This window comes from Pygocentrus nattereri, chromosome 27, assembly GCF_015220715.1.
Source record: "Pygocentrus nattereri isolate fPygNat1 chromosome 27, fPygNat1.pri, whole genome shotgun sequence".
NCBI classification, from domain to species: domain Eukaryota; kingdom Metazoa; phylum Chordata; class Actinopteri; order Characiformes; family Serrasalmidae; genus Pygocentrus; species Pygocentrus nattereri.
Window position 1 is genome coordinate 11,024,095 of NC_051237.1, and position 26,374 is coordinate 11,050,468.

The 26,374-nt window shown below is 40.0% G+C and overlaps 1 protein-coding gene across 1 annotated transcript in view; it reads right to left on the reverse strand.

Moving 5' to 3' along the window:
* The window catches only part of csmd3b (CUB and Sushi multiple domains 3b), a 575,187-nt gene that overhangs the window by 169,904 nt on the left and 378,909 nt on the right, over positions 1-26,374 (reverse strand). Inside the window, 4 exon segments of the mRNA XM_037535436.1 lie at positions 565-721; positions 1,207-1,376; positions 23,864-24,052; positions 24,579-24,794. Of these exon segments, the coding sequence (XP_037391333.1) occupies positions 565-721; positions 1,207-1,376; positions 23,864-24,052; positions 24,579-24,794 (732 nt within the window).

Consider the following 26,374-nt stretch of genomic DNA (forward strand, 5'->3'; position numbering starts at 1 on the left):
AACAAGACAATGCTGAAAACTACAAATCCAATCAATGCAATCACCACTGCATAAAGTCATTCTTACCTGTGGCCATCAAACTCTATAACTCCTCCCTCAGTGTGTGATTCACAAAACTCAATACGAAACTGTTCATATGTACAATAATAACAATTGTGTGTGCAAAAACTCAAAAGGACACTAACTTATTTTAAATAATTTAAATAATTGTAACTGCTTTATACCTGATGTTTCATATTACTATCACAACCACCGCCACCTTACTATATTCTTAAGTACTTAAATCTGGTGTACATACTGTAAATTCTCTATATTGTCTTAAATTAAAGTGTTTATTTTTACATAAATGGCTGCAACTGTAACAACTGCTATTTCCCCCTGGGATCAATAAAGGAATCTGAATCTGAGTCTGAATACAATGCTGACATGTTATGTGTAAACATCACCAAACAGCAATGTAGAAACAAGGTCAGTTTGCTCAAATGTTCTTTGAATTTGGAGGCTTGAGCTAACTGTAGTCATGCTAGGTGCTGTACGTGGGAAGTGTGAAAGTGAAAGTCTTACTGGAGTAGACCAGTTTGAAGCCCTCCCCAGTAGCTTCAGCATCAGAGAAGAACTCCAGCCACAGATGATTGGACGTGCTGATGAGGGTCAGACCCAGCATGGCTGAACCTGTGAAGGCTCCCAGCACGTGAGCACTGTTGTCTTTACCATCATAGATCTGAAAGGAGCGAGATGCAAAGCTAAGTGAGACAACTTGAAAGCAGGACCAAGCTGAAAACAAAACAGAATCTGATCTGAATATGTTAGGTCGTCTGAAAACATAATTGGATTCTTGGCTGCACTCAGAAAATCAGCATTACCCGTACAATGTAGGCTCAGAAAAAAATACGATATCTGACTAGGTTTATTTTTTATCATGCTACATACACCCTGCAATTTTATGGCAAATAGGTATATCCAGAGAAATTCACTTTCTCTACTGCGCTGATATTCAATGAGACGCGATTAAAATGTAAGTGTCTCTTGAGGTTGTTTCAGCCATCCAATGGCAATTTCAGGGGGACAGACAATAAAAATGTAAAGTAAATTCCTGGAAATCTAAACAAAACACAGACACATTATGTATGCTAATGCTATGACTGTAGAGAATCCTCATATAAATGGTTTTTCAGGCCAAGAAACGTGCAAAGAAAATGGAATTACCTTCAAGATATCCCCCTGGGCCAGATGGAAGGTTCGAGCAGATATGTTGATTCCCTTGCCAGCCTGCACCTGGATGCTGTAGATGCACTCGTGGTTGTTGTCATAGTTCATGGGGTAATTTGGTGACAACAGAATCCCCTCATTGTTGATAACAGATGAGCCGCACTCAGCTAGAGAAGTGGAATAAAAACATGGAACATTGGGGGGGAAATGCAGTATCACAGTAATCGAAATGCCAGCTACCATCATTACATCAAGATATTCTATTATGCTACCATTACATACGTCACATTTCATCCTATAGAGCTCAAAGCAAGCCCATAAGTACACCACATGGACATCTGGCAACAGTAAAAGCTTATTATGGGGCTTATACAAGTCTATCATTTTCAGACATATTGGTGTGGACAAGGTAAAACGTGCAGCAGTGGTGAATCTGAAAAGTGCCATCGACTGAGCAAAGTTGCGGCGCTCGCTGGAAATTCCACATTATCTGGTGTGATGTGGCTCTGACAGTGAACAATAACAGTCAAAGGTAGAGTTAATGGAACAACAGATAATAAAAACAGATGTATTAATACTCATCATGCACTGTGGAAGGGGAGCAGGGAGGCACATAAAGCAGCACAGCCAGGCTGATTTATTTAATGCCCCTGTGCCGTTTCCCTCTACACTGTGCCATGTTATGACGATATTACCAGTGTCATATTTTGAATAAATCACTGCTGTTACTGCCTCCATTTAGTAAATTACCTATACACTCTCCCCTCCAAGAGCCAGCCTAAGACATGATGTGAATTTGAACTGAGCTCCACTCTCTCTCTTCTCTCTTTGCCCTTCTGTTCACTTTCATTTAGGCAGCGAAAAAAGGAGCTCTTGTTTAGAGTATTGCGTGCAACCCCGTGGAGTTCATGCCTCTGACCAGCTTGCTGAATACAATTTGAACTCTATAAGACTATTCCTTAAGATATATTTACATTCTCTTTTGGTTAGGGGAGTTGGAATAGAGGCTACAGCTGAGGACAGATGTGAACAGGCAGGGAAGAGGGGCTGTAGAGAAATGGAGTTGAGCACTTAGGCTTACAGTTGTTCCCCCTGCATGGCCATGATGGGAATAACTGCAGTCTGTTCCTCTTTCTTTGTCAGAGTGGGACCCCCTGCTGGTCCCTAATCTATTCACATCCAACTTGACAGGCAGCTCAAACTCAACGCTCTGTCTGGTGAGCACCATAAAACTCCAAACAGCTCCACTCTGTAATGACTCTCATAAAAAGGGAATATTTACCTTTAACTGGCAGGGCAATAAAGCAGCTTTTTAAATTTGCTTTTTAATCTACTCTTCATCTTTAATAATGGGATTTCTCAATAGGGGTGTAATAATGCACATGTTTTCAGGTCTGACAGGTTTGGATTTCTAGGTTCTATTCTATTAAATTTGATTTTCAAGACTTCATGTTAAAATGCTCTGATTTGACTAAGCTCTAATATGCCACAAATCAAACAATTTAAATTGTTGCTAGTTTTAATTAGTTTTCTCTCATTGATACTAACCTTTCACTAACCTTTCCCATTGGGAAATGTTCTATTCACATGCTGTGTTACCTGTTTTAAATACTCCATTTTGTTGTCTTTCCCCTGCCTTCCATTGTGTGCATCATTCTTACTTATCCTCACTGGTAAACTGGCTTGGCTAGAAGAGGGAATTACCATGTACCCTGCTGTTGAGTGTGTTTCTATGATGGCTGGGTAGTATAGTCAGAAAGTAGCTATGTTTATCTGAATCCATAACTTGTGGTACGTCTTCTACTTTCATTAGTTGAACACAATCATATTGAATGCAAGCATGCGTAGACATTTTAAATAAATTCAATATTTAATTTATGTACACAGATTGGTTTGTGATCATGAACAGTGGTTCTACATAAGACTGCAAATGTGAGACCCTTGGAAAAAAACCAAAGATACAGTTTTAAATTTTGATTTGAAATTTTAATAAACCTGTATCAAAATCATTACACCCTTATTTACCAATGAGGATTTCATGTTTATTTGGACATGACCTTTGTCAAAAATTCATAGATTGTCTTGTTTGTGTTACCATTATTTGTAATCATCAAACAAATGAATAGCATATACTCTACACTTCAAGTTGCCTTCTGTTGTTTTCCTGAGGAGACAAGCCTGTAGACATCTCCCTTTTACTTGGACTGTTTGTGCATGTTTGCTCAGAAACCACATTAGTCAGACATTAAAAACTGCACATTTTCAGTGCTCCTGTTATACAGTGAAGCACTCAAAGCTCCAATTCCAAATGCTGGTCCATTTTACTATATGGACATATATGTGCCCCCACTACTCTGGGGGCAGCTTTTAATGACTTTAAAGAGACGTTGTTAAATGAATTAATGAATTAATGACAGTATGGTAGGTAAGACAGGGTTAAGCGGCCCATTCACATGTATTGCTGTAACAGGACCATGTGTAGGGCTGCACAGTGTGTTTAAGAAGGTGCGAGTGAGTGAGCAGTGGGCGTGTAGCTGGGGTGGGCTGAGTGGCCCAGCAGTGAGCTGGTGGGAGCTGGGGAGAGCGTGATACCTGCGCAAACCTCTCAGCCATTAGAGGAATCTGTCAAGCATGGCAGAAGAGATTGGACAAGAGAAAGCCTGCCTCAGCGAGAGAAAGAGAGAGAGATGAGGCCTGCCTCTGTCATGAGTCTCCAAGGCGCCATCATTATGGGCTTTAATCTCTGGTGTCTTCCATGTTTGCAGCCTAATGTTTGTGAATAAACGACCTGGCAAGGTCCCCGACGTGAACTATTGAACTGCTCTGGATTTGGAATGCCTTGTATTCCTCAATGCATGCAATGACATTTCGCTTTATTGTGCTTTCCTTACAATGCACAACACAATGTATAATAAATAATTAGTATGTATTCCATTCTATCCAGGATTAGCATATCTGGCTATTGCTGATACAAAAAACGAATAAAATATTAAACAAAATGAACAGATACTTTTAATCACAGATAAAGGCTTTATGATGCCATACGAGCGCTCTAATTGTATGTAGGGTTATTAATCATTCCTTTTCGTAAAACTAGAAGAAATGGTTTCTCTATGCTCTATAGAGTGAGCACCTCTTTTTATGGGGAGAACAGATTTCATTAATCCAGTCACTTGGTGGCATAAAAGGCCAATCTGATAAGAACTGGTCTGGCCAAGGACAAACAGCTTTACTTTTCTTCATTGCAGAACGTCATTTGTTGGGCACAAAGAGCGTGTCCCATGTGCTGACTGAAGCAATTTTGTCTGTCTCCTCATCAATGCCTCAGCGCGCTACTCAATTGGCACAGGATTTTGGAAACAGGCACCGGAAACAAACATCTGCTGCTATCAGACAGCGCTATAGGTGAATGCTCATTGTCTGCCTGCATTGTGGTGTCTGGTTCTGGCGGACGTGTTTAGTCTGTCTGGAGGCTGCAGTGTGCTGTGGCACTGCTTTGACGGCAGCTTTTTACGAATTCTGTAAGTAAATGTGTATACACGCTAAACAGAATAGACAGAGAGGAATATTAAATATGGTTATTTCCTGATTTTCCATTTTCCTGGCCCTGAGGGCACAACTACAATGTCTGTCATTACATGTTACTGTGTTATGACTTGAATAAAACAAATGTCTTTGCAGGTCTTTTTCAAAATGCAATCAAATTCAGTTATTGAAATGACAGGCACAGTGCAGACTTGAAAAAACTGATTTACATCCTGAATTGCTACCTTTGAACCTGATGGTTCACTTGGCATTGCAAGTATACATTTAAGCTTTAACATTTAATAGAACCTGTGAAAATCACCATCTGCTCTCATTTCTGCATCTGCATACTACAACACTCATAAGCCACGTCCACATTACAAGCCTCACTGCTCAAGTCCAATCTTTCTAACTTGATGCGCCACATTCTTGTAGGCAAGTGAAACGTGGTTCATGTTTGTTCTAAAGTGACCCACATGTGCACGTGCTAATCTTGCTGTGTTGTGTGAAGCAACCATGTGCATTATGAACAACAAACCAATTAACCAGCCGAACACTCCTTCTTCACAAAGATTATTTGCCCCTAAATTAGCTCTAAACTGTTCATTACTAGAGCAAGACAAAGGTCTCAAAACATCAGATGCATTGCTTTTGCACTGTTTACTGGCTTTAAAGCCAGATTAGGCACTGCTGCCAAATGAACATGGCACCACTTGACTCTGGAGCAGTGAAAATGATGTTATCTAGAGTGATCACTCACGCTTCACTATAAGGTAATCTGATGAACGAACCTGGATTTGGCAGATACCTGGAGAACGCTACGCTATCAGAATACACAGTGCCAACAGTACAGTTTGCTGGAGGAGGGATAATGATCTGGGGCTGTTTTTCAGGGTTTCGGCTCAGCCCTTTCATTTCAGTGAGGGGTAATATTAATGCTACAGCATACAAGGCATTTTAGACAATTATATGCTTCAAGCTTTGTGACAACAGTTTGGTGAAGACTTTTCAAGCTCCATAAAGACATGGTTTGACAAGTTGGGTGACCTGTACAGAGCCCTGACCTCAACCCCATTAAACACCTTTTGGATGAATTGGAATACTGACTGTGAGCCAGGACGTCTCGCTTAACATCAGTGCTTCACAAATGCTCTTTCGACTGAATAGACACACATTCCCACGGACACACTCCAAAATGCTGCGGAAAGCCTTCGCAGAATAGTGGAAGATGTTATAGCCAAAAAGGCCATCTTTTATCATGTTCTTTGTGATAGCAGCAGCAACAAAAGTAGTAGTAGGAGTAGTAATCATGATAGTATTACTTGTGGTAAAGGTAGTAGCAGTAGTAACAACAGGAGCAGTAATAGTAGTATTGTTAATAGTATTTGTAATAGTCGTAGTAAATAAGCAGTTACAGTAGTAGTAATAATAGGTGTAATGGTAGTATGAGTCAAAGTGAAAGTAGTGATAATAATTGTAAAAATAGTAGTGGTAATAGCAGGAATAGTAATAGCATAGTATCAGTAGCAAAAGCAGTAGCAAAAGTGGTAACAGTAACAGTAGTGGTAGATGTAATAGTAGCAGTGTTAGTAGATAGTAATTAGTGTTAGTACTAATAATAGAAATATTAGTCAAAGTATTAGTAAATGTGATAGCATCAGTAACAGAAGGGCAACAGAAAAAGAAGTAGTAACAGTGTTAGTATTAGTTGAAAGTGGTAGCAGTGGATGTAACAGTAGCAGTAATTTTTGTAAGCATAGTAGCAATAGTAACAGTAGTAAGACTAGTATTTACAATAACAGTAGTAGTAATAACAAAAGTAGCAATAATAATAATGGTATTTGTTACAGTAGTCTTAACAATAGGAGCAGTACTAGTAACAGTAGTAACAGTAGTTCTAACAGTAGCGGTAGTAGTAGAAGTAACTAACAGCATATACAATAAGCAAGAGCAAGATATTTCAGACAAGCACTCATTTGAGCTGTTACTGTCAGGCAGGGAAAGGATGTTGCTGCTGGATATGACTAAAGATAACCTGAAGCAGCATTTCTTCTATTTTTGTTAAAACACCCTTTACGTCAAGATTGCTCTACACTAAACTACCGCAATTGCTCAAGTCAACACTAGAATAGGATGGAAAGCCTCTTTGAGACTAGATGTTTCATCAAGTGAATTCAGGATTTACTAGGGCTCTTGTAAACATGTGAAACAAGCCCATTTGAAATGGGGTGTTTTGGGAAAAACAAATCAATTTGGAATGCAACAGTAACACAGGCGAAACGTTAAAGAAATTGCTTTATGATGGAATATGACCTTCTGATCCACGAGAAACCAAACTGAAGACGAACGAAATCTGATGAATCTGCAATGCAGTTCTTTTGGGTCAAGAGCTAAAATTACCCAGACAGATAATCAGGCAAGCTGAATTCTAAAGCATGATTTAAATTCCAAACACATCACACCTGTTCTCGCAGCACTGGGGAAAACGATGTGTTTGTGTGTGTTTACGTGCGTCCATGTGTTGGGGAGCAGGTGCAAAGAGGGTTTCTATAATCACACGAACACTCATATGCACACAGTGACCAATCACGCACTCATACTCACCCACCCAAACACCCCACACACAGAACTACTGCACATTAGTCTTTCTATCAGGGTTCTAAGACTTAAAATACTGAGAATGGACCTCATTATGACCTCTGGGAGACGAAACAGAAAGCAGAAGGTGGATGAAAGTCTTTTACAGCAAAGATAAACGATACTTTTAAAGTGTGAATTAGTATGAATCTGAAAGAATGTCCATAACATTACATAATACCTTCTCTCTTCTATTAACCTTTAGCGCCATCAGTAATAGTAGTCCTGTTTGCATCAACCTCAAGTCAATGGAATAACAGAACCTGATAATAGACATCAGCAAATCTGATTTCTGACCACAAAGAGACAAGACTGATAGCAAAAATGGAGTTTAAATGGGCAATTCCTTTATCTTCAAGATCAAAACAGGACCAATGTATTTCTTGACAGAACCTCTCACAGGGCCACTTTATTACACATTTCTGCCATGTTTGTCACTCAAACAACCAAAAAGAAGTAAGAGCGCTGAGTTGTTTATACAGAATGTAAATCAAAGGTAAATGTAATTTATTATGTTAACTATGATATCAATTATGTAATTACATAGCAATAACTACATAACAATCTGAATGAATAGCAAATTGACAATAATGTCAGACGTCTAATACTGCATTTATACACTATACTGCCAAAAGTATTCACTCGTCTGTCTTCACATGCATATGAACTTGAGTGACATCTCATTCTTCATTCATAGGGTTTAATATAATGTTGGCTCACCCTTTGCAGCCATAACAGCTTAAACTTTTCTGGGAAGGCTTTCCACAAGGGTTAGGAGTGTGTTTATGGGAATTTTTGACCATTTTTCCAGAAGTGCATTTGTGAGGTCGGACACTGATGTTGGACGAGAAGTTTCCGCTCTAATTCATCGCAAATGAGCACTCTGCGCCCTATGGACCTCAGCATCTGTTGACCCCGCTCTGTCATTTTACGTGGCCTACCACTTTGTGGCTGAGTTGCTGTCATTCCCAATCACTTCCACTGTGTTATCATACCACTGACAGTTGACTGTGGAATATTTAGTATTGAGGAAATTTCACAACTGGACTTGTTGCACAGGTGGCATCCTATCACTGTACCACGCTGGAATTCACTGAGCTCCTGAGAGCGACTCATTCTTTCACTAATGCTTGTAGAAGCAGTCTGTGGCCATGGAAGTGATTGGAACACCTGAATTCAACGATTTGGATGGGTGAGTGAATACTTTTGGCAATACAGTGTATGTTGGTGGTAGGTAGTCGACAGCAAACCAGATATTCTTTTGTTTTCAGTGGAGCAGCAACAGATAGTTCATGCCACTGCCAGTAGCGACTGACGCACACTGCAATGGTTGGTGGAATGCTCCATTGAGAGTTTAAGTTTAGGATGTTGCTTTTTTTTTTTTTTTAGAATCCATGGATTTAGAATGGCTCACTGTTGAGATGCACCCATTATTACGGAACAGAATATTAAAATAATCCAGGACGTCCTCCTACCTTGTTCTACCTTAAATAAACAAGCAACACTGCTAATGCTCTCCCCTAATAATCATCCACTTTTGCCAGTAACACTTTCCCCACAGCAACGTTTCCATGGCTTCAGGCCAATGATGGTATTGTCCCGCTATGATACATGGAACAATGTTGTTTTCAACGCTAACCTGTAAAAGCAGCACAAATGTCAAGAGATATAACACATATTTATACTCTGATGTAATGGTGGGTCTGATGCCTAGGCTATGCTGTACATGTCCTGGCTGAGCCGGTAAGTAATCACTGCATGCTGTAGGATATGATGTGTTCACTGAGATGCTCAGTCCTGAACCACATTGTGAGAGACCTTTTCTTCACCTGTTCACGTACTGCACCATTACACCAGATTTAACAAGGCATTTTCCCCCTCTCTCTCCTCCTTTGCCTTCCTGTTTCATTTTGACAGATCACAGAAAGGACCTATTCAGCATCCATGTGAGCAACACGTACAGAGAGCCTGATTTGACAACTACGCTGAACCCTCACCTCCTCATTGTCCGTTTCGGTTTTATTCTCCTCTCTAGCCTGTCGTGTTGATCTTCATTGAGCATTAAAGCAGGATTAAGCTAGCTCAGACATTTCTGCCTGATGTTAATCAATGGAAATCCTTTTGCCATCCCTTTACCCTGAAATTAAAAGCAAACTGCTTAATGCCAGTGCGAGACAGGCCTCTGCCACTCTAACCCCTCTGGGGGAGTCTGATACCATGCTAAAGCCATCACTCCAAAAACTTGCTGTCAGCTGATAGAATATTAAAGGCAGCAATATTGACGTTTTCCATAAATGTGATAGGCCCAAAGTTCATCCTAACTGCAGTGTAACCCAATTACACTGATTAGACCAGTGCTGGGCGCTTATCTAGCTGGAGTATGAAGCGAGGAGGGCAGTTGCACAAAGGAAACAGAGCATGTGCAGCTGTGCATTGCTTTCTGCTGCCTGAGCAATCTGCCATGTTGAGCAGTACAGGGTGGAACAGAAGCACAAAGAAAAACAGTTTGTTTAGAGGGATGTTATAGCAGAGCCACTCCTGAAATTACCTAAATAACCTTTTAGTGAATGGTACTTTAAAGAACCATTTTTGTAAATAAAATATGTGAGTGAGACTTTTAAAGCTTAAAAACTCTGCATAATGTAAAAATTAATATCTATTAGATGACAAAAAACATTTACTCCTGCCCTTTCAGCTTCTCTTCTCTGTTAATCTGTGCTTTCTTAGTGCTGTGACATTAATCTTGATATGTTAGATTATCTAAAAAGCCAAGAAATTAATTTATTGACCAACTAAATCAAAGAAAAGCTCATAATGATCCAGACTGCACTCTGAATGTGCCTTCACGCTCGCTTTAAAAATAAAAGACAGCGTTTCTAACATTAAAGAAAGACGCCTTCGTGCATCTTTTACACAAAGACAGAAAACATAGTAATACACAGAAAGCTCAAATTCTATGCACTGATACATTTTACCATGGGCAGTATGGGCATTTATGCTCATTTTATATTATATTTATGCTCATTTGTAACTGATATAAAGTGACAAGTGGCAATCTACACTGTGGAAGATTGAACTTCAGACCAAACACAAACATGGGATTCAGAGGTCTGAGGTCCAGTCTCTGCTCTCTGAAGTTTTTGTTCCTAACTGCACTTTGTTTCTATGTCCTTAGGCTTGTTGATGAAAAAATTAAGAAAAACTTTTAAACTTAAAACTGCAGCTCACACAGGGTGTACGGCATTCAAAGGTTTCCATACTCTCAATCAAATGGAATGTTTTGTTGATTTTCTGAGTGAAAATAAGGACACATCCTCTACAGAGAACATACTTAAATATGGCAAATTCCTGCAAATTTCAAAACATGATTTCTACTCATTTGCTGTATTTTACATGTTGGAAAAATTAAATTCAGTAAATTAACAGTAATAGTGCATTAAAATGATCTCTGTAGAGGATGTGTTCACTTATTTTCACTTAGAGAATAAGAATGTAATTTGATAGGCTGCTACGCTAAGAGCTTTTAAAAAAATTCTATTCCAGGCAGCAATCCAAACCAATACCATCAAATCCTTGAGTTTTTTATTTTGCGCATTTGTCTGATTCTTCCACTATGTTTCTGTAATGCTGTGATCCAACTGGTCATTTTCTAGCTCTTAAGTGCAGCCAGCAAGGCTGCCTTAAATACTTGTGTCTGTGTTAAAGCCTCTTGTTCAGATCCTTGAGTTTTTGAAGGTCCACTCATAGAAGGTAAAGTTTGGTTTCTTTAACACAATGACACCATCATAGTGATGTATTGTTTGTAGATAATTACAGTTGTGAGAGGAATGAATAGCACTAGATGTGGGAAAGGTGAGGACATGAGCATCAACACAGTGCAGCTGATAAATAATATAACCTTCGTTGCTTTTGGTGCCGCTCTAAAGACTTAACTGACAGTTACTTCTGTTGTGCTATACAAGTCAAATTCATATTATGTCCTTAGATATTTCATTATTTAGTGAATGATGCAATGAATTACATCTGAATTTGATTTACATTCTACAAATGTTTACAAATTCAGTTTTTTCCATTTATTTCACTGTCAGAATGTCAAAAACTATAAAATATGTTTTTCCTTACTGCAAAAAAGACCATATGCATGAAGATAACTTGTTCAACAAATTAAAATCATAATAAAATGTCTACTTTTCTACTGACAAACATAAACTATAGCATCAATTATAAGTTTAGAATCCAGATTTTTTCCTAGAATCTGGAATGTCTCCTTTCAGTGAGCCACATGTGAGAAAAAATTAATCTCAAATTACATCATTGTTTTCTGTCACTTCTAATAGTTAAACAACATATAGTCACGTCTTGGTTGAGTAAAATAATAGCATTAAAAAATTGGTTGTAGAATGTGTTATGAAGTTTGGGAAAGTTTTAGTATCCTTCCATAATATTATTTACTTGATTTTTTACACCTCTCCTTGGATCACCACCTTATCGTGGTGGAGGGGTTTGCGTGCTTGAATGATCTTAGGAGCTATGTTGTCTGGAGCAAAAGCTCCTGGTAGGGTCTCCCATGGCAAACTGGTCCTAGGTGACAGGTCAGACAAAGTGTGATCCATAATAACCCCTATGAAGACACAAAAACAGGACTTGCGTACCCTGCCCGGAACAGGGTTACCGGGGCCCCACCATGGAGCCAGGCCTGGGGGAGGGGCTCGCCAGCGAGCGTCTGGTGGCCGGGCATTTACTCATGGTGCCCGGCCGGGCCCAGCCCGAAGGAGTTACATGAGTCCCCCCTCCCATCGACCCACCACCAATGGGAGGGGCAGTAGTAGGGGTTCGGTGCGTTGTGGATCGGGCAGTGTCCGAAGGCGTGGGCCTTGGCGTTCTGATCCTCGGTTGCTGAAACTGGCTTTTGGAACTTGGAACGTTACCTCACTGGCGGGGAAGGAGCCTGAGTTGGTGGGCGAGGTTGAGAGATACCGGCTAGATATAGTCGGGCTCACCTCAACACACAGCTTGGGATCTGGGTCCAATCTCCTTGAGAGGGGCTGGACTTTATTCTTTTCTGGAGTTGCCCATGGTGAGAGGCGGCGGGCAGGTGTGGGCTTTCTCATAGCCCCTCGACTCGGTGCCTGTATGTTGGGGTTTTCTCCGGTGGACGAGAGGGTAGCTTCCCTACGCCTTCGGGTTGGGGAACGGGTCCTGACTGTTGTCTGTGCTTATGCACCGAACAGCAGTTCAGAGTACCCAGCCTTCTTAGAGTCCTTGGGAAGGGTGCTTGAAGGTGCTCCTCCTGGAGACTCTATTGTCCTACTGGGGGACTTCAATGCTCACGTGGGCAATGACAGTGACACCTGGAGGGGTGTGATTGGGAGGAATGGCCTCTCTGATCTGAACCCGAGTGGTGTTCAGTTTTTGGACTTCTGTGCAAACCACAGTTTGTCCATCACGAACACCATGTTTGAACACAAGGATGTCCATAAGTGCACATGGCACCAGGACACCCTAGGCCGCAGTTCAATGATTGACTTTGTAGTCGTGTCATCGGACTTGCGGCCATGTGTTTTGGACACTCGGGTAAAGAGAGGAGCTGAGCTGTCAACTGATCACCACCTGGTGGTGAGTTGGATCAGGTGGTGGGGGAAGATGCCGGTCAGACCAGGCAAGCCCAAACGCATAGTGAGGGTTTGCTGGGAACGTCTAGCAGAAGAACCTGTCAGATTGATCTTCAACTCACACCTCCGTCAGAACTTTGACCAGATATCGGGGGAGGTGGGGGACATTGACTCAGAATGGGCCATGTTCCGTTCCTCCATTGCTGAAGCGGCTGACTGTAGCTGTGGACGTAAGGTAGTTGGTGCCTGTCGGGGCGGTAATCCTCGAACCCGGTGGTGGACACCCCAGGTGAGAGATGCCATCAAGCTGAAGAAGGAGTCCTACCGGGCATGGTTGGCCTGTGGGACACCAGAGGCAGCTGGCAGGTATCGACAGGCCAAGCGATCTGCGGCTTCAGTTGTTGCCAAGGCAAAAACCCGTGTATGGGAGGAGTTTGGTGAGGCCTTGGAAACTGACTTTAAGTCGGCTCCGAAAAGATTCTGGCAAACCGTCAGGCGACTCAGAAGGGGAAAGCAGTGTGCCACTAGCACTGTATATAGTGGAGATGGTGTGCTGCTGACTTCGACTGAAGACGTCATTGGGCGGTGGAAGGAATACTTTGAGGACCTTCTCAATCCCACCGACACGTTCTCCAGTGAGGAGGCTGAGTCTGGGGACATGGGAATAGGCTTGTCCATTACTGAGGCCGAAGTCGCTAAGGTAGTTAAGAAGCTCCTTGGTGGCAAGGCTCCAGGGGTGGATGAGATCCGCCCTGAGTTCCTCAAGGCTCTGGATGTTGTGGGGCTGTCTTGGCTGACACGCCTTTTCAACATTGCGTGGACATCGGGGGCGGTGCCACTGGATTGGCAGACTGGGGTGGTGGTGCCTCTTTTTAAAAAAGGGGACCGGAGGGTGTGTTCCAACTACAGGGGAATCACACTCCTCAGCCTCCCTGGCAAGGTCTATGCAGGGGTAATGGAGAAGAGAGTCCAGCTTATAGTCGAACCTCGGATCCAGGAGGAACAGTGCAGGTTCCGCCCTGGTCGTGGAACACTGGACCAACTCTTCACCCTCTCCAGGATTCTGGAGGGTTCATGGGAGTTTGCCCAACCAGTCCACATGTGCTTTGTGGATCTGGAGAAGGCATTCGACTGTGTTCCCCGGGGTATTCTGTGGGAGGTGCTTCGGGAGTACGGGGTACATGGCTCTTTGCTACGAGCCATTCAGGCCCTGTACAAACAAAGCTGGAGTTTGGTTCGCATAACCGGCAGTAAGTCAGACTCGTTCCCAGTGAGAGTTGGACTCCGTCAGGGCTGCCCTTTCTATTTTCTAGGAATGCCCTTTCACCGATTCTATTCATAATTTTTATGGATAGAATTTCTAGGCGCAGTCAAGGGATGGAGGGTGTCCGGTTTGGTGACCTCAGGGTCACATCACTGCTGTTTGCAGATGATGTGGTCCTATTGGGGACATCAGGCCATGAACTTCAGCTTTCGCTGGATCGGTTTGCAGCCGAGTGTGAAGCGGCTGAGATGAGAATCAGTACCTCTAAATCCGAGACCATGGTTCTCAGGCGGAAAAGGGTGGAGAGCCCTCTCTGGGTCGGGGATAGGCTCTTGCCTCAAGTGGAGGAGTTCAAGTATCTCGGGGTCTTGTTCACGAGTGATGGTACAAGGGAGCGGGAGATTGACAGGCGGATTGGTGCTGGGTCAGCAGTGATGCGGGCTCTTTACCGGTCTGTTGTGGTAAAGAAAGAGCTGAGCCATAAGGCAAGGCTCTCGATTTACCGGTCGATCTATGTTCCCACCCTCACCTATGGTCATGAGCTTTGGGTAATGACCGAAAGAACGAGATTGCGAATACAAGCGGCCGAAATGAGTTTCCTCCGCAGGGTGTCTGGACTCTCCCTTAGAGATAGGGTGAGAAGTTCAGTCATCCGGGAGGGACTCGGAGTAGAGCCGCTGCTTCTTCACGTCGAGAGGAGCCAGCTGAGGTGGTTCGGGCATCTGGTTAGGATGCCTCCTGGACGCCTCCCTCGGGAGGTGTCACAGGCGAGTCCACCTGGCAGGAGACCCCGGGGAAGACCCAGGACACGCTGGCGCGACTATATCGCCCAGCTGGCCTGGGAGCGCCTCGGAATCCCCCTTGGAGAGCTGGTGGAAGTGGCTGGGGAAAGGGAGGTCTGGGCTTCATTGCTTAGGATGCTGCCCCCGCGACCCGAACCCCGGAGAAGCGGAAGATAATGGATGGATGGATGGATGGATGATTTTTCAGCTCACTTTCAGTCTTAATTTTACAGTTACTTAGTTGTTTAGTTGGCTCTTGTCATGTCAGATAACTAGTTAATGGATTGTATTGTAAGTGTGCATGCATTATTTACCTCCTTAAAATCTCAGGCCTTACATGGCTGGCTTAACATTGTGAAACGTCCACGTATCTTCAGTTGCTTGAAACCTACACGAAACTAAACTACACTCGAACTGGATAGTATAAAGCTTCCTGCAACTCTTTTGAAAGTCAGCAGCTAATCAATCAAGCATCTCGACTTCACTGAGCAAGTTTCATGAAACAGTAAATCAATGTATAATGTGATCACGTCAAATGGTTAGAATAAACAGCATCATCTCGATGGATGAGAAAATGGAAGAGACGATGGTCTTTGGGACAACTCAAAAGGAGATACTTTATGCAAGGTTGGTAGTTTTTCACAACAAACAAATGAGAATTAGTTGAAGCAGGTGTTTCTGTAATCATCTGGGTTAACCAGCCACCTACCAGTGTTTATTCTTCTTCATTAGCATGCTCTTAACATAATAGTGTAGCTAGATTTATTTTCTCCTCTAATATTACACAGAGCTCAGATTATTTAGGGACCAAAGGATAAACATTACTACAGAAGAGGAGAAACAGATGCGCCCCACAATTAACTTTTTATGCTTAAAGGACGGGATGAGTGAGAGATCAAGTAGGCTATAACTGTAATGGCACAAACATTCGTTTCCAAAGGCTTAACGATCACACAAAATGTAAAATATAGCGATGAACCCAATACAGATACAAGTGACATACAAATAGAGTATAATATTAAAAAAGGAGCTACAATGACAAATACAGGAGGATGATAATGCTTCAGATATGTAAATTACACCTTGCAAGTGACTTCACAGAAAAACAATGTGTATCAAAACACATGAGCTGCTGATTTGGCCAGTGGAGCAATCAAATGTGTTGTGTGCACATTTTAAATTGCTTCCTATAACTGTTAAATTGCATGGAAATTATGTTGCTGGTAACTCACCACAAGCAAATTAAACTTTATTATTTAATAACCACATGAACTACAATGCCAACTGGCAAGTTTCTTACATTATTAAAGTGTGATAAAAGTTTGGATCTGCTAGCAGATTCGGGCCATTTACAGAGAAAACAGTAGTCCTCGGTTCCACCACCATGCATTCATATACGTGTGCCTTCAGTGATTTGTAAGTAGTGTGTCTACTGTTGTGTTTCTGTCAGTAGTCCACATAGATTAGACTGCTGCATTCACTGAGACTGCAGAACATATATTTTGTCATTTTCTGTTTCCCATTTGATTCAGATGGAATTGTAAGCAATTGTGTTTATTGTCAGCGCAGATTAATGCTCATTATTATTTTCTTTACAGAACCACACAGACTCACCCACATCTACCCGATACACAGTAATAAGGGAACTGGTGGGGTCTGAAATCTTAAACAGTGAGCAGAAAAAGATTTATTGTATGAGTCACTGTGCATTCATGCTGGCTGCCCCACTGCGATCGCAATTATCCAAACTAGTGTTTAAGTATTAATGCAGTATATATTCCACCATAACAAATGCATTGATAGAATGGACAACAGTTGTTACAATGAAGATAAAACTCTAGTTTGATCCAGGGGTGTATGTCATGAATGCATAGTCCCAGTATTATTTAAAAGCACTAGTGTTTGGTGCATGTGACAAATTAAAGGATGATAGGTACAACAACGTCATTGCATCTGCTGTGAGTGGAATCAAGGTGATTTTTCCTCTTTTAAAAGTGCTTCCAGCCATTTGTCAGCATTTTACAGCTGTCTTACCATCAGCAGCCCACTCACCTCATCATTTACATTCTGTTTAAGTAGGATGAAGCTTTACTTCTGCTTCTGAATGTGAAAGTTTGGACACATTTTAATAGCACACCCTAATAATCAGCATCTCATTCATTACCTGTTTGTCAATGACTGCTAATAGTTTAAAAATAAGAATGTTATTACATTCATTAATGACGATTTTACTTGAAAATGCATAACATTTATTAAATATTAATGAATAAAACATGTTATAATAATTATAAATTAATTGTCTCATTTTAAAATGATTAAGTAGGTATTTACTGTTTTGCTACTTTGTGATGCATAAACATTTCCTTAACACTTTAATCATCATTAAGTGGTTTTTAAACATTAATATTCCCTACCTCCATTTATAACATATTAACCAGTGTCTTTATAAAGTATAAATAGAGATATATTATATTACTGGCATTTATTTTTTGGAACACATACTGTTGGTTTATTAAATCCTTATTATATGTTGAAACCCAAATAAGATTCTTCTCAATGGTTTATTCACAATGCATTTAGCTGGATTCATTATGACCTGTATTAGTACATAATTAGAAGTATATTAATATAATTGTTTTTTTGTTTTGTTTACTGTTATATTACAATGAGCGTATACGTAAAACAGATTAATGTATAAGACAAGAACATATTGCATTACAAAGTTCACTTGCAAAGTTATGATTTGTACAAAACACTGCACATTCCGCAAATTTGAAGCAGTTGTACAGTTAATCATCTGCATGTACTAAACCACTGTTGTGGGAATTTGCAGTGGTGACAATCTACTCATGATTATTAAAAAATCCCAAATCCTATAACTCGCAGTCGATGTTGGCTGCAGAATACGGATTTAATATCTACGCTAATGATCTGTTTTAGTGTAGTGAAATAGAAATGCAAGGTGAAAAATGAGACAGTGGCAAAACTTTTGCAAGCTAGAAATATGGTCAGCAATATTTTCCAGTGTTTTTACAAAAGCAATTAAGCCTTTTGACTACGTTATTCAGTACAGAGATCCTAATGGATGATTTCACATTAATAATAGATACAACTCTTCCAGAATCATATGGCAGTGTCATAACATAGTATGGGACATGGGATGAGGTTACAAATCCCCTCTGAGCTCTATTTATCAAGCTGTGTCAAACCTGATGAATATGCAAAGTTCTGAGAAGTCACACTTTGACATTTTTCTCATTATTCTAAAAAGCATGTTCATGGTAAATTAGTCCTAAGCAACGTGCCAAGTTTCAGAAGGAAACAAAGCTGAGCTTTCATGCTGTGCGCATCTAAAATCAAAGGAAATCATCCACAGATATCACTGGAAGGTCATTTGCTGCACTGTGTATGGTTTTTTGGGTTAAAAATGAAAGAAGTAGCATTACTGAGTCAGTAGAGAAAACAATGTTAAATATGTTAAAACACCTTGTGCTGCAGCGAGTCCACTGGTCTCAACCCATATGGTTTACCCACATAAAAAGGCTTCTTTTCAGTTTCGGAGGTACACGGCCATATCAATCTAGTTTTGCATGGTTTTGCCCAAGTTACTTGACTCTAATAACCACATTTCTGTCTGGCTCAGATTTGCTTTTCCTTTTTTTGTTTTAATGCACTTACTAAGTGATGGGCTCAGACTGTGGGTGGAGGCGTACTGATTTAAGTGAAATGTTGTCAGTGAGTGTAAGCTGTACACAGACAACACAAAACTCAAATCACCACGTGTGAGAAATGAGCCAAGCCATCAGCACATCACTAGTCAGAATTTTAAAAAGTGCTGTACTGTAATAATCAGGCTGTCATTACAGGGACAAAGTTTCTGTGTCTCTTGTGACGTGAAGATTAATGGGCAAGGATACATTTACCTATTGATCTCAAAAGAGACATTTTGTTCTCTCAGCTCATCACAGAACATGACTCTCTCTCTTACTCTGGCTGACTCTCTGAATGACGCTGATTGTGTTTGTAGGTGCATTTCACTCTGTGAGAGACTGTTTAGCTGCTGAACTTTCAAATAAAGTAAAAAAAAATAGAATAGAAATAGAAATAGAAAAAATTGAGTCTATAATAAGTTACTAGTAATAGTAAAAATAGGTGAAAGTGGTGCAAGGGGATTTCAAAAGTGCTTTGATGAGATGACTTTCATTGGTAATACAGTGGAGGGTTTTGTTAACATGATACAGCAGTAGCCAAAAGCGGCTAGGTGGAGAAATGTCTTAAACAGTCATTTTGAGTTTATAAACGTCTTTCTTAATATTTAATCATGCTGTTTCACACTGATAAGACCTTTACATTAACAGATGTAACTGTCTAGAGAACTGGTTAGCTAGGAAACAGTTTTGACACCCCCCAAAAAACAACATAAATATATATGTATGTATATTAATCGAAAAGAAAATAATATAAAAAGCAAGGTCGACAATTTGCACTGGACGTGGACAGTGTGATCGGTAATGGTTTTTCTAGCTTATTTTTTCACTGACTTCTGCCTGGGGTGCCATTAGATGAGAACGGTGATACATCATGCTAAACAAAAACACACACTCAGATGAGGACCTGCTAAACACGATGTCATTACTTACAGCACAGCGGCCACTGTAAAATGGCATCCTTAATCTAATCCATGCTTTGCTAGTAAACAAACCATCTATCTTGATGCTTCTAACAAAGTGCTTTTTCAATTAGTTTCAAAATTCATGCCTGCCAATAAACAGTATCGACCGGCCTTGTATATGGCTGAGATGTGGGTCTACTACCATATGATAAAACCAATGGGCTACATTAATGATGAAAATGAGGAAAACAGAAAAATAAGCAATGCATTCATTTCAGGACTTGTAATAATTAAGTGTAGGAGAAAACACTTCAGGTTGGTCTCTCAAAAGGTATAAGACATGCCATGTGGTCAGTAATGTAGCACTCACTGCAGCCCACTGCATGGGCTGGGCTTTCCTCATAAACGCCACCTGGTTTTGATGAATGGCCCTATAAGAGATAGATTGGAAGCTGCAACACACTTTACTGTCTCAGAGATTAATCTTGAGGAATAGATTAAAGTTAGCAAGGAGGAAAAGTATTGGCTCTCTCTAGGATTCGCCATCAGCTTTGGATGCATCTCCCTTTTTTTTCAGCACACATCCTAGAGGAACTTTCAAAGTCTCAGAGTTGAACTTGAGGCACATTTGTGCACCTAATAAGACTCTGACTTTGTTACAACTTACTTTATGAGTACTGAGGCCAGAAGGGGGTTGAGATGTTGTGTTTCTTGCATGCTTTCATTTGTTCTTACTTCTGGTATATCAAGTTAGCTACCAATCCTGCTTTTATTTTTTTGTCTGGAATGTGTTAACTGATAGACGTGATCATTGAGAGGGTAAGTTGAGGCCCCTGTTACTCTCATTTTACTGAGATTAACACTCTCAAGACACTTTTCTCAACTAGCAACTGCTGTTTCTAATCTACTGTATATGCTACAAAATGCTAGTAACTTGGCGAGTAAGATAATCTTAAATCTAATCTAATATGACTAATATTACTTATTGTTAGATTAATAATATTTAATAATTCAAGCTATTAGTATATATTTTCCACTTTTGTAAGAACCTCATCCAGTGAAACTGTATTATTCTTTTGGCAGAATTTGCTTGTTAAAAAATTATTTTTAGCATTAATTAGGCAAAGTTATTAAAACAAGTAAAATGTCTATAAATATAAATTTAGTTTAATAATGTTTTTGCAGTGTATGTTGTATGTGCATTCTAATCCAGTTGGATGCAGACGTTTGATCATCCTAATTTAAATGTACAAATTATATTTTCTGTTCATTTTCTAAGTGAAATTAGTTAACATATCCTTTAAAGGGAACAGAAGGGAGTTGAATATGTTGAAAACAACATAAAACATAAAATACAAAATGTGCCATATCATTTATACAGGCAACATTTTACATTTTATTTTTTTCCCACTAAGTCAAATTCAGCATTTAAACGGTAATTGTGTATTAAAAAGTGTGGTCTCTGTAAAAGATGTTGAAGGTGTTTCTTATGTTCACTTAGTAAATCAACAAAACATGTTATAATCATGCCTTTTGAAGACCTCACCAAAGTAAAATAATACAATTTCCAAAATGCATGCACAAATATGGCATGTATTATTATTTACTGCATCCATACATGTTGGTTGAATATGGATATATGTTTTGAGATATGTGCACAATGTTGTAGTCCTCTTCTCAAATTCCCTATTTAGCTCCTCTAACTACCCTGTCTTTTGCTTATATGGTCTTTTTAGTGTGTTTATCAGTTCTGTCATTCTCTAGCCTTTCATCACTAGGCAGTTTCTAACCAAACGACCACTGTCTGCTAGATATTTTTGGTCAGTGGCAGTGTGACCGTATATTGGTGTTTTACTGGGTTATTTCCGTATAATATGTTTATGCATATACCTACTTATATTCTTTTATTCCAAGACCATATTTTAAGTTGTATCAAGTTATGGAGGAAAAGAAATAGTTGAAATAGAAATAGACAAACTCATGTAAATTTCAAAGCTCCAAAAGTGAAGATCAGTGTTGTGATGCAGCTGTACTGCAGTGCATGCAAGGGCAAAGCAACTTGAACAGAGAAGGACAAAACAAACAAACTGAAAAAATAAAACAGTGATGATGAATGTACATCATTTATTTTTTTTTTCAATTAATGTGAAAAATGACTTGTGACTGTTCCTGCCCAGGAAAAAAAGAACCTAGCATGCTGCGAACCTGGAAAAGTTCTCCATTATTGTAATTGCCACTTTGTTTATGCCACTGTCTCCAGGTATGCATGGATAACTTCCAAGAGATGCGGTTTCAGGCGATGCTTGATGGATGATTCATAATTGCACTCTACTTCACTTGATGCTGGCTTGCAAGCCACATTGAAACACTGCATCTGGACAGTGCCAGTTGAAAATCATTGCATTAGCCCTCAGCAGGTGTCAAGCAAGCATAAATTTGAAGGTGACCATGAAGACTGAAATTAGCCTCTAGGCCAGATTATAGCCGTGGCACTGAAATATGAGCTATAGGAGAAGGTAACACCTTCATATGTCCATTCTATGAGGAGTGTATCTAGGGAGACAGCAGGATTCAGCCATCCTCCTGTAATAGGATTCAGTCATCCTCCTGTAACCAACCTCTCAGCATGCCAGCAGGGAGGCATCCACACTCAGATTGGATTAACCCACACGTTGCCATATTCGACCACCATGGGGCCAGTGGAGATCTGCAGTAACCCTTGCACAACATGAGTGTGAAACCAGATAACACCTACCTCCTGCAGGAACCGTAGCTAACCGTCATGTATTTGTAATTAGAGGAATACACATGCACTTCCATCATGAAATGAGTAGCAATGCAACATTGCACATAATGTTCATAAACATTTCATGCCAGCGGAACACGTGTCACTGTTGTGTGGAGAACAGTCCTGAGATAATACCTGGTCAGCTGCAATTCTACAGTGGTCCCTTTCAACTGTTGGATGGAGAAAAAAGGCGCTGATGTGCATAACAACAGATGGGCTACAGTCTGTTATAGTATGCCTACAGTGTAGTGGTGCACCCAACTCTACTGTCATGAATTTTTGTGGCCGATTCAGATTATGATTTCAGGCTTTACAGCCAAAAAGTTGATATTTTGGTCAATGACAAAATATAATATTGTTTAATGCTCTTCAGCCAAAGTACACAATGTGATGGGAAGTGAAAGCACCTATATGAAACACAAAGGTTACAGGGTAGGCCTAACATATGCACTGATGCGAACACACTTCAGATGAAGCGTTCAGTAGCCATTTATTTTTATATAAAAGAATGACCAACTAACATGGTTCCTGTGGCCTAAAATTATATACCTGAAAAATTCTAATACACTTCTACCATGAACATATATCTGAAGTCACAAACAGCGTGTTAATAAAGTAAAAGGACTTAAACCACACCAAACATACCCTACATACAGAACAAGGTTTGCTTAACAACTAGCTTGGGAGATGGCTAACAGGCTCGTCCAGCAGTATTTAAAGTTAGGTTTTAAGCTGAAGTGTTTACAGAATAATTCACTGAAAAACTGCTATATAAAGTAATACAAAGTATAGAATATGTAAACTGCATGTCTCTGAAGCTTCAAAACATCAGCCTTTAGGCTAGAATTGCTACATACATCATTGAACTCTGTCAATGCAAAGAGAATTCAAACAAGGCTTAGTGCTAATACATCACTGCAAGTACCATAGGTGAGATAGAAATTAGTTATCATAGCAGTGACAAAGAAGGGATACCATTAAGTCAGAGTTACTAAATAATATGATTTATTTCATGAATGTATATTAAAAAAAGAAACATTCATGAACTGAAATATCTTATACTATACTTTTAGATTAGCACAGGTTGTGCTAGGTTAGGTGATATAACCACAGGCAAAAAAAAAAAAAAGCACCAGGTGTTCTATGGAGGAGGGGTGTTTTGCATGAATGACAAAACAAATGGAAAAATCAACAATCAATCAACAATCAATGTTATGAGCGAAAATAAGCATGAGATTCTGATCCTGTCTGATTCTGATGGTGCACTCCAAAGTGCATCTATAACATGTATTTGATGAAATCGTCAATGAGTGTAGTACAAAGAAGATAATAACCTAATAAACTAGCTTGTCCATGTGGCGTACAGCATAGTAGTAAACAGGAACTATTAAGAAGAGAAAAAATTGAAATGAATGAAAGCATCTGACAACGTACCCACACACCTTGGCAGAGGTGCGCTCCACATGCGCCGGCCCCCTCCCAGGCAAATGATCTCTGGTGCGCCCTCCAGGCGGTAGCCCATGTTGCAAGAGAAGGTGAGTGTGTCGCCAATGTCAAAGCTGTAGCCATTACGGCGGCCATACCGTGGCACTCCTGGGTCCTCACATGGTTCTAGGTTGTATTCTGAGAAGCAGAAATATTACTGTTGGTTAAAATAAGGCTCCTGGGTGGCATTATGTTATTGTAAAAGCATAGGAAATGTTATGAGTGTCTAATGCAATTGCAGAAAACTACGACAGGAGTTACGGAAGTTTTTAAACTTAATACCAACGTAAAAATGTCCTTATTGTCAAATGCAAGAGTAATCAAAGTACACGTGCATAAACTGTCATTAGTGAATGAGTATAACTGATTTCACAGTGGACCTGTGAGCCACCTTCAATATGCCTCAGGAGCTCATTTCACTGTGCTTTTGAACTTTAAACACAATGACCTTTGGTTATTAATGGACGGATCAGTTCATTAATTAGAACGATAAACCCCAGTGAAGCGACCTGTGCCCAGGGGCATATTAAGGGTAACAAACCAATAACAACACCATAAAGTTTTTACAAGTCCGCAAGGACAGAGCGATGTTGTGTAAAAAGTGCTCAATAGTCAACCCAGCCACATTCGCACTGTCCAGGGGACATCTTTACAAAGGACTGACCTGAGAATGTAATGTTGAAGCCCTCATAGGAGATAGAGAAATCTGAGATGAAGCGCAGTTGGGCCTTGAAGTTGCCATAGAGCCCAGCATTGATGGGTGAAGGCAGTTCAGAACCTGTGAGACGGGCAAGAGGCTGGACAAAGCTGCCATTCTCTGTGATGAGGAGGTAGTCATGGTGATCCTCCAGGTGGAAGGTGTTAAAGATGAACTGAACTCCTAATAGGCAAAAGAAAACCAACAAGCATGTCAACTAACCAATAATAAAATTGAAGCAACTTCTTAACATTTAAATTCTCTCAAAAACTCTGTATATATAAGAAGACCCAATCTGATTTGAATTTGATGAAAAGTTGATGCATACAGTCTTGTTTTGTAGAAAGAACTGTCCTTTACATTGTTATGATGCTTTTGTCATTGTTTAACATTAAAAATATATTAAAAAAATGCTGAGTCAAACCTGTTAATACAGGGTGTAAATCAAATCTGAATGTCACTCTTTATGGAACTAAATTTGTATAGTTCTGTGTAAAAGTCAAAGATCAGATGAATCGATTTATTTAATTTCCAATCCAAACAGCCATTAAGTACAAGTTATCCATGTTTCAAGGGGTATTTCTGAGAAGATCAGATATAACATGCTCCACCCACAGGAAGAAGCAGAAAGTCAAAGGAAAATAAATGAAAAAGAAAACAGTAGTTTCTAAAACTGGAGTTTAAAACTATCTATAGATACAGAGAAAATTGGATTTGGTGGGCCACCAAAACTGTCACCACGAGAAAAAAACGCTTTCATCTTTAAAACACAGGATCTGAAAAAATCCACAGGGGCTTCTCTTCATCTTCCCACTGTGAGAAGACAACTCAACACTGTTGGTCTGAAAGGATGTGTAGCTGTCAAAGAGCCATTACTGAGAAAAGGAAATAGCCAGAAAAGAAGACAATTTGCAAAGAAGAGAACAGTCCAGACGTCAACATCAGCAGGAAATACAATCAACGTCTAAGACTGACCTTTGGAGGTATGGAAAAATATCCCTGCAGATTCTTTGAATAACTGAAAGCAAGTTTCTTGAAAAGAATGGAAGCTGTAATAAAGGCTCCACACTAGATAGAAAATTTGATATTTAGTAATTGAGGCTTTGTGCAATTTTCTGTTAAATGTATCTTGGTGCTGAAACTGAACAAACTGAATGATTCACAATCAATTGCCAATAAGGCTATTTTCAGTAGAAATGAAGTAAATGAAAGGTGGTCTCTGACTTTCACATAATACTGCAGTTAATAATGACTACACAGCCATGCAGCAGAACATTTACATTTAAAACAGTAATAACTACATTTAAATAGTACTTAAATAGTAATCTGTAAAACAACAATATTACCTGTGCACTAAAAAGGGTTAAAAGACAAAAAGACACATCTTTATATTTCAGGCTGAGACCCAAGGATTACCTACTTTAAGAAGGGGTCCTTCTTTTTGATAACAGTGTGAGACAGAAGGAGGAGCATTTCAATTCTGCACGATTCTTCAGCAAAACATAATGATCTCCTGTATTGAATGCTTTATCAGCCGTGGGAAATTAAAATTCAGAGAAACTTTCATTATTCTGAACTCAAAGCGTCTGCAATGATATTTCATACAGCAGGGCAAAGACCAGATTCTAAATCTGCATTCACTGCACTTCATCCTCAGAAAGTCTTTAGCAGGACCACTTGATAGACTCCAGGAGCTTGCACGCCATTTATTTGCCAGTTTGCACACGTATTAGTCCTCAGCATTAGATTAATCAAAATAGAAT